Here is a 7,721-nt window from a genome sequence, read left to right on the forward strand (position 1 = left end):
CCATCCTTCATCCAACACGTTGGTATCTGTACCGAGCAACTTTAAGCACCGGCATAAAACCTCCACGTATCAGGACGCGATTTGCCCGCGGGTGAGGTTAAACGGGTGGGGGGTGGAGCGCTACCCACCTGGCGCTAGAACCCAAAAGGAAGTCGGAACAGTACCATTTTTTGGCGTTCTGCCGTTGAACATTCCCGCTTCCATTGCACCGCCATCAGCTACCTGCGCTAGCCGAATAAGTGTGGACCGCAATGTCTTCAGGATTCGTCAGTGGCGGCAAGGCTGGTGAGGAAGTCGAACGCGATGATGAGTGGAAAAAGGCCCAGCAAGAGATTGAGGATGCGAGACGCGCCAAAGCCGACCTAGCGAAGCAGCAAGACGGGAAAAGTCTTTTCGAGGTCTTACAAGCCAACAAAGACAAGAAGCAAGCTGAGTTTGAAGAAAAAGCGCGGTACAAGCTGCATGTTGCTCTGGACGACGAAGAAGCCGACCACCTGGATTCGGTCTTGCAAAAGAAGCGCCAGGAAGAAGCCAATGTAAAGAAAGAAACCTTTGAACAATTAGATTTGTTCCGCAGACAGCGCGAAGAAGCCGAGAGGAGGGCTCGGGGTCTCGAAGAAGAGAGCACAGAAACACCTCAAGAGGAGGATGCCGGCCAATGGGCGGCAGTTGGACGAAAGAGGAAGAAGGGTACTGAAGCTGGTCTCCTAAAGGGCGTAAAGCTTAGGAAATCGAGCTCCATGCCTGAAGAGAAGAGCAGCACCAACGAAGTAAAGGCTACGAAGCAGTCTACGCCAGATGTCAAAACGAACACACCTTCTACTACGGGCGGCAGTAACGGCGTAAAGAGTCCCGCGACATCATCCGTGAACGCGACAAAGCCACCAGCAGGGCCACCTTCCTCCAAGCTCGGAAACACGCTTTCGCTCGGGTTAGGCTATGCATCTTCGGATGATGAAGACTGAGTCTCTATCGAAGGCTGGATGTCGTTCTCGAAACGAGCGTAGCCCACCTCAACCAGAATGTTTTTCTGGAAGGAATCTTGCAATTCCTGCGCGACACGAAAACAGTTGCGATTATGCAGGTACTGGCGTACGAAAACTGAGAAGCTTCATCTTTGCCAATCCCAACATGTTGAAACATGAAAAACTACTTGTAATGCGTCTGTGTCAGCGCTTGGCACCCTTACGGCATGCAACTATATGTTTACCAGCACGACATCCTGGGCGTTGGGCATCACTTCACAACACGCGACGTGATGATGTCATTGGCCAGCCGCATGGGTGACGCTTACCTGTTCCTAGCGACATTCCGCGACAGCAGTTTCCGCCGGAACTGACGATCAACTATCCATATCATCAATCAACATTCATTCTCGAACTGCTCGCAACTCGTCAAAAATGCATTCGTGATTTTACTGACATAAAACAACGCAACTAACAATCTGGCATCGCGATCTGAATGTGCAACGTCGCAACAACATGGCACACCAACCCACCAACCACGAAGATTCTCCGCTTCTCCATGACAACAGCAGCTCTCCAGGAGACAACGAGACTACCCGCAATGTCGATGAAAAGATGGATACGCGCCTGATGTTGAAGATTGCGGCAGCAATGTACTCCTTCACCACACTCGGCCTCTTCAACTCCTCAATCGGCACCGTCCTCCCTCTCCTCTCCTCCTACTACCATCTCACCGACCTCCAAGTATCTTGCATCTTTCTCGTCCCGCCCATCGGCTACGTTGTAGCAGCACAGTGTAGCGATACTGTGCATCACCGCTTTGGCCAACGAGGAATCGCAGTTGCAGCGCCTTTGTTACAAATCCTGGCTACGACGATGGTAGCAACGCATCCGGGGTTTGGGTGGGTGCTGGTTGCCTTTATGTTCCAGGGGCTGGGAACGGGGCTGCTGGATGGGAGTTGGTGTGCGTGGGCGGGGAGTATGGAGAAGGCGAATACTGTGAGCGGGCTGTTGCATGGGAGTTATAGTGTTGGTGGGGCGATGGGTCCATTTATCGTTACTATTTTGACCACCAGGCACTTTCCGTGGTGGACCTGGTATTCTATCTTAGTGAGTTCCCTGAATCCAAGGTCTTTCACTTCCTTGACTAATGGTTGTAGGCTGGAGCATGCGCGCTCTCTTTCTTGGTTTTAGTCATGGCATTCCGTAACGAAACCGCATCCGTCTACCACGAAAGCAAGCAGTCGAAAATCAACGATTCCAAGATCGACGTCAAGGCCGTGTTCAGATACCGAGCTACTTGGTTCTGCGCAGCGTACTTTCTCACTTACGTTGGTATCGAGACAGCGATCTCGGGGTGGATCGTCTCATTCATGCTGCGCAGCCGCCACTCAACCGCTTACGTCGCTGGTCTGTCTTCTACGGGGTACTGGATTGGCATGGCTATTGGACGACTCACGTTAGGTTTTGCAACAGATAGAATGGGGGTGCGGCGCGCGACTGGTTTGTACTTTGTTCTCGCTATTGGGATAGATATTCTCTTCGCTGCTTTGTCATCTGCAGCTGCTTCTGTGGCGCTGATGACAATGCTAGGGTTTATCATGGGTCCGATGTTTCCGTCAGGAGTTGTTGTGCTTACACGATTGTTGCCGGCAGAGTTGCATGTTGCCGCTGTTTCCTTTGTGGCTTCTCTAGGTCAGGTTGGAGCAGCGCTTTCGCCGTTTGCTATCGGTGCTGTTATCGACGGCATGGGTATTGGTGTCTTCCGGTTCGCGATAGTTATCGAGACTGTGTTGGCGTTGCTGGTATGGGTTGCTTTTGCAAGGCTGCGTCCCGCTTTGCAAGTTGTATCTACTGCGCGCCATGAGGACTGAGATTATGGGACCACTGCAGCGCTATGAAGCTATTGACCACCGTGTCAACATAGTGCTGTTCAGATGTAAAAGCGACAGCCAGACTAACTTCAGCTTTGATCTCTCGCTATATTCTACACAGAGATCTGACATGGTCATATTAATACATCTTTAGTATGATCATTGGTATGTTTTTAGAGTGATTCTTTTGTTACGAGCGACTTAGAAATAACGTCATCCGTCATATTTGCTTCCCAGATGAATTACCTAGGCATGCAAACAAGTCTTCGAGTTGTATTGATCTTACCAACTCCCAAGCCTATCTTAAGATAATGTAAGTCTGCTTCCTCTAAGCAGAAAGAATGTGCTTCGCAGTGCTTGAGAAACGCTATGTAGGTATTTTGTAAAGATTACAAAGAGGGTCGGCGAACTCACATAACCCGACAATGAAGTGACAACTAGAGAATCGTAACCTCACTACAATCCCGAGTCGTGGTCAATCGAACCCAGGGTCTCAACCGATGGGGCGGCCGCGAGATGAAGCGGTGGGGGCCTCGCCCGAAGGATGAGGGGCGTTCTGGCGCTAGTAGCCCAGCTAACCCGGGCCGCACCACGCGTACTTTATACGGCAGACCGTCCCTTCATCCTTGCATCCCAAGGTTTGATAACTCAAGTCTGTCCTCGTCGCTGCACTGTGACAACCTCATGGGAGCCATCACTCGTGTACCTTGATGGGTCTATCGCAGACACAAAAATCACACCTACGTTGTATGTACAAGCGGTACGACTTCTTCGCTTGCGATCCATCGCATAGTTCACAAGTCGAACATGCAGACGATCCTTCCTGCGTCCTGAATTGGTAACAGCTCCGGTGCCTGGGAGACCCAAGTGCGCTAGACCAACATGCTTCCAAACGGAGTCGAGCCGCGGAGGCAATACTTTATGTCCGTCCGATATTCTTCATAAACATCAGCATCCGCCTGTCTATCTCGTTCGTACTTAGCTATTGGCATCATTTCCTTAGACCCAGCATGGTACTTTTAGCAGGTGTTGCGGCTCTTCTCTTTGCTGCACCGTCAATTGCAACGGGAGCAGCCAAAAGCCTCTTTGGTGGTGAGAAAGTGGCCTGCTCAAAGTTGAAGGCCAAATACCCTGAAAGCACCTTTCTACCTGGAACCTCGGGCTACTCCTATGAGACGCAAGAGCGTATGTGTTTACAATCAAGACGCAAGCGCGATATTTGCTAAGAATCCACAGCCTATTGGTCAGCCACAGTCTACAGCAGTCCTGCGTGCGTCTTCGTTCCTCAAAATGCCCAACAAGTTTCGTACGCGGTCACTACGATGACACTCACTCTCTCAAAATTCGCTATGCGAGGAGGAGGACATATGCCAATACCTGGCTACAACGGAATCGACAGCTCCGGTGTGTTGCTGTCTTCGTCCAACTTGACGACCTTATCTCTTTCGACAGACAAGTCTATCGTCTCCGTTGGTCCCGGGAATAGGTGGAGGGACGTCTACGCTTATCTCAAACCGTCCGGACTCGCGGCTGTTGGAGGTCGTGTGGGCCACGTGGGTGTTCCTGGTCTGCTACTTGGCGGGGGAATTTCGTTTTATTCTTCGGAGTATGGATTTGCTTCGGACAACGTTCAGAAGTACCAAGTAAGTTGGCATCATCTCTCAAGTTTAGCTCTGATCTGACAGCGATAGTGCGTGTTGTCCAGCGGACTTATCGTTGAAGCAACAGCGACGAACAAGTACTCTGATCTTTTCTGGGCCTTGAGGGGTGGCGGAAACTCCTTCTGCATCGTTACACGATTCGACCTACGACCAGTGGAGGGTAGCGATGTTCACGTTGGCATCGGACAATTTGACCAGTCGCAATCGAAAGGCTACCTGGATGGTGTTTATAACTTCGGGAAATACGGCGGCATCGATCCCAAAGCTGCCATTATTCCTACGATCCTTACCTTCCCTGCGGCGAACATGACGGTTTATGCGGCTGCTAAGTTTTACCACTCCACTACTGACAACCCAGAAGTGTTTGAGAACTTCACTGCGCCGAAGCTCACCCCTGTCGCCGATTCGTACGCACTGCAACCACTTTCGGACTACATCTCAGCTACAGACGCTCTTCAACCATTAGGGCTACGCCAGGAGTTCCGCACTCTTTCGTCTGTCGTCGATCGAGACGCTGTCCAGCTCATTCACGACACCTTCATCTCGGGCGTCAATGCCAAGCTGCCCAGTGTTGGCAACCTCCAGGCTTCAATAACCTTCCAGCCTGTTACCAAGGCATTTCTGTCGCACAGTGCTAAGACTGGTGGTAACCCTCAGGGCGTGGATGTCTCCAAGGCACCTTTCTTCTGGATGGTGGAGAACTTCACTTGGACGTCAGCAAGCGATGATGTCAAGGTACGCGCTGCTGCTGATGAGATCACAGCAAGCATCAACGGCTTGCTCAAGGCAAAATCATGGAGCGCTGATTACCTGTACATGAATGATGCTGGAAAAGGGCAGCCCATTTTCCAAAGCTATCCGGCTGCCAACTTGAGAAGGCTAAAGACTATTCGTACAAAGTACGATCCTCTTCGGGTATATACCAACCTGATGCCTGGTGGCTGGAAAGTCGCCGATGCATGATTGATCAATTCGGGTGCGCTATTTACAGTGTTTAGATCCTTTCGCTACGCACATTGACCAATAAACATCGTTTGGCCCCTACCAACGCAAGAAGATACGTCTTCTTTGTGATTCTCCTTGTGACCGTGGTCACAGATCAAGATCATATGCCCTTTGAGGTTCATATCGTCGTTTATCTGCTTGTATCGCGCCTCATTACCAACCTGAACATGTTCCCCTCGATCGGGCGAGTTTGTGCGTCATTCGCAGACATGTATTCGTCCGGAAGTTCGGCGTACCAGTAGCGGGTACGAATTAACTGTGCCTCACCTTTGCCGGGTGGATGAAAAGCTTGAACGCGAAGGAACGCGAAGGAAGGGGCAGCGTAACCGAGCCGTGTCCAAAGGATTGGCCCAGCCTCCCGGGAACCTTGATTTGCTTCCCGCGAAAATGGAAATCAGTTGTTGTAACGGAGCTATTACTCCAATGAGCAACCCCCAGCAGCGATAAGATGATGTCTCATTCTCGGTTCCGTTGATTTGTCGACAGCTCCTTGAACCTGTCGATCCAACTTCTGATTTCTAGGTCATCGTGTTGCGTGCATGCATGTTGGAAGGATTGCGCCGTAATTTTACCGTCTCCTGTTTGAACCGTTGTACTTCCATGTCTGGAGGGTATCGAGGCCTTCTGTGGGGGAATTTATAGTGGCTGCCAAACACATGTGGACTTGAGACTTGAAGGGCTGACATGTATCCTGGGGCGCGGCTACGGTACTTACCGTTCCATAGGATCTAGTTCGCATGTCCCTCCCGTAGACAAATGTCTCTTAAGAATTGATCGTGTCAGTCGCAGTGTCATCCATTCCACTCTGTTAACAACGAGTAACAGCCAAAATGACGTTGAACTACACCGAACTTATGGTAAGTCAAACATCAATACATGCTGCAATTTTAACATAACACAGACGTTGATATGGTGTCTGTGGGGTGGGTCATTCGTCTTCACTGCTCTGAGAGGTTTTCTACGATGGAAGTCCCAACACCGGCTGTTCGCCGACGATCACTTCGTCTTCTTTGGCTTGCTATCTTTGACGGCTCTCTCTGTGGTTATCACACGATTGCTACCGCAGTTTTTCCTCGCTCAGGAATACTCAAAAGCAGCTATAGCAGATCCAAATACCCCAATGCCACTACCACCGGACGAGTTCGTCGAAAGGACACGCACTGCACTCAAACTCATGTTCAGCCAGATGCTTTTGTTTTGGACAACCCTATGGGCTGGTAGGTTGAGATTGCTAGGACGCTGCCGGAGAATCTTGTGCTGATATACATATGTAGCCAAATTCTCTATCCTGTTCTTCTTTAGGCGTTTGGTCATTGGACTGCCCATATACATGCGCGCTTGGTGGTTATGTTTTATATTGGTGCTACTTCTCTACCTCGCATCAATCGCCTCAAACTTCTTGACCTGCCGTCCATTATCCAGATACTGGAGCGCGAGTCAGTATCTCATTCCAACGGGTTCTATATGACTTTCTAACTTATATAGCTGGGTGTAGCGATCCAGAGGATCTCATCCGAGCCGATGCCTCCATCAAATTCGCAACAAGCGCAGACGTCGTTGCTGATGCTCTCATAATGCTTCTCCCTCTGAACCTGTTGCGCAAACTACAAGTTTCAGCCCAGCAGAAGTTTGGACTTGCTATTATCTTCTCACTCGGTACCATCATCATCGCCTTCGCGTTCGCACGGCTTGCGCAAGTCACAAAGGCTACTTCGAATCCCGACCCAGCCGCACTTGCTGATGGACCTGTGCTACTGAGTATGTGGAGCCACATCGAGTCATCCGTATCTGTCATAGTCGCTACACTGCCAGCGTTCAGATACCTATTGAATGGAACAATGGGGCGCACTCGACCAAGTCCATCTGCACCACCAGTATATGGCTCTGCAGAGCCAAGTGCGTCAGGACCGCAAAGCAAGGCCCGCCGTGTATTCAGTGGACATAGGTGGAGTCATAACACAGGCCTAAGATTGCCGAGTAGTGAACAGGGTAGAAAAGAAAGTAACGATTGGGGCAGTGAGACCGAGTTGAGACCTATGGCTGGAATTGAGAAACAGGTAAACTTCACTGTTGAAAGAGAGTTGGCGATACCACAGCATCATTAGCGTTAATAACCAACTCTCCAAGGGCTACGAGGCCAAGCTTGGTGGACCTGAAGATCGAGATCTGATGTCAGATACTCCATTCATGATATAATTTACGTTATATGAAATGCT

The 7,721-nt window shown here is 50.3% G+C and overlaps 4 protein-coding genes across 4 annotated transcripts; all 4 read left to right on the plus strand.

Moving 5' to 3' along the window:
• The first annotated feature begins 10 nt into the window (after window positions 1-10).
• On the plus strand, window positions 11-1,223 carry CC77DRAFT_594018 (hypothetical protein). The gene has a single exon (XM_018532397.1). The coding sequence runs from the start codon at window positions 252-254 to the stop codon at window positions 963-965; it is 714 nt and encodes a 237-aa protein (XP_018379198.1). The 5' UTR covers window positions 11-251; the 3' UTR covers window positions 966-1,223.
• Window positions 1,224-3,111, plus strand: CC77DRAFT_593994 (MFS transporter-like protein). The gene is made up of 2 exons (XM_018532396.1): window positions 1,224-2,075; window positions 2,126-3,111. The coding sequence occupies exons 1-2, from the start codon at window positions 1,482-1,484 to the stop codon at window positions 2,837-2,839; spliced, it is 1,308 nt and encodes a 435-aa protein (XP_018379199.1). The 5' UTR covers window positions 1,224-1,481; the 3' UTR covers window positions 2,840-3,111.
• A 362-nt stretch (window positions 3,112-3,473) lies between these two features.
• On the plus strand, window positions 3,474-5,943 carry CC77DRAFT_1026355 (FAD-binding domain-containing protein). The gene is made up of 3 exons (XM_018526245.1): window positions 3,474-4,024; window positions 4,076-4,482; window positions 4,531-5,943. The coding sequence occupies exons 1-3, from the start codon at window positions 3,850-3,852 to the stop codon at window positions 5,461-5,463; spliced, it is 1,515 nt and encodes a 504-aa protein (XP_018379200.1). The 5' UTR covers window positions 3,474-3,849; the 3' UTR covers window positions 5,464-5,943.
• Window positions 5,944-6,388: 445 nt separating this feature from the next.
• Window positions 6,389-7,331, plus strand: CC77DRAFT_921634 (hypothetical protein; the record flags this gene model as incomplete). The annotated part of the gene is made up of 3 exons (XM_018533723.1): window positions 6,389-6,722; window positions 6,780-6,941; window positions 6,991-7,331. Coding segments are annotated over 3 exons (837 nt in total), but the record flags the coding sequence as incomplete, so codon positions are not given.
• Between the last annotated feature and the right edge of the window lie 390 nt (window positions 7,332-7,721).

The sequence above is a fragment of the Alternaria alternata genome (genome assembly GCF_001642055.1).
Source record: "Alternaria alternata strain SRC1lrK2f unplaced genomic scaffold CC77scaffold_38, whole genome shotgun sequence".
Classification (NCBI taxonomy): domain Eukaryota; kingdom Fungi; phylum Ascomycota; class Dothideomycetes; order Pleosporales; family Pleosporaceae; genus Alternaria; species Alternaria alternata.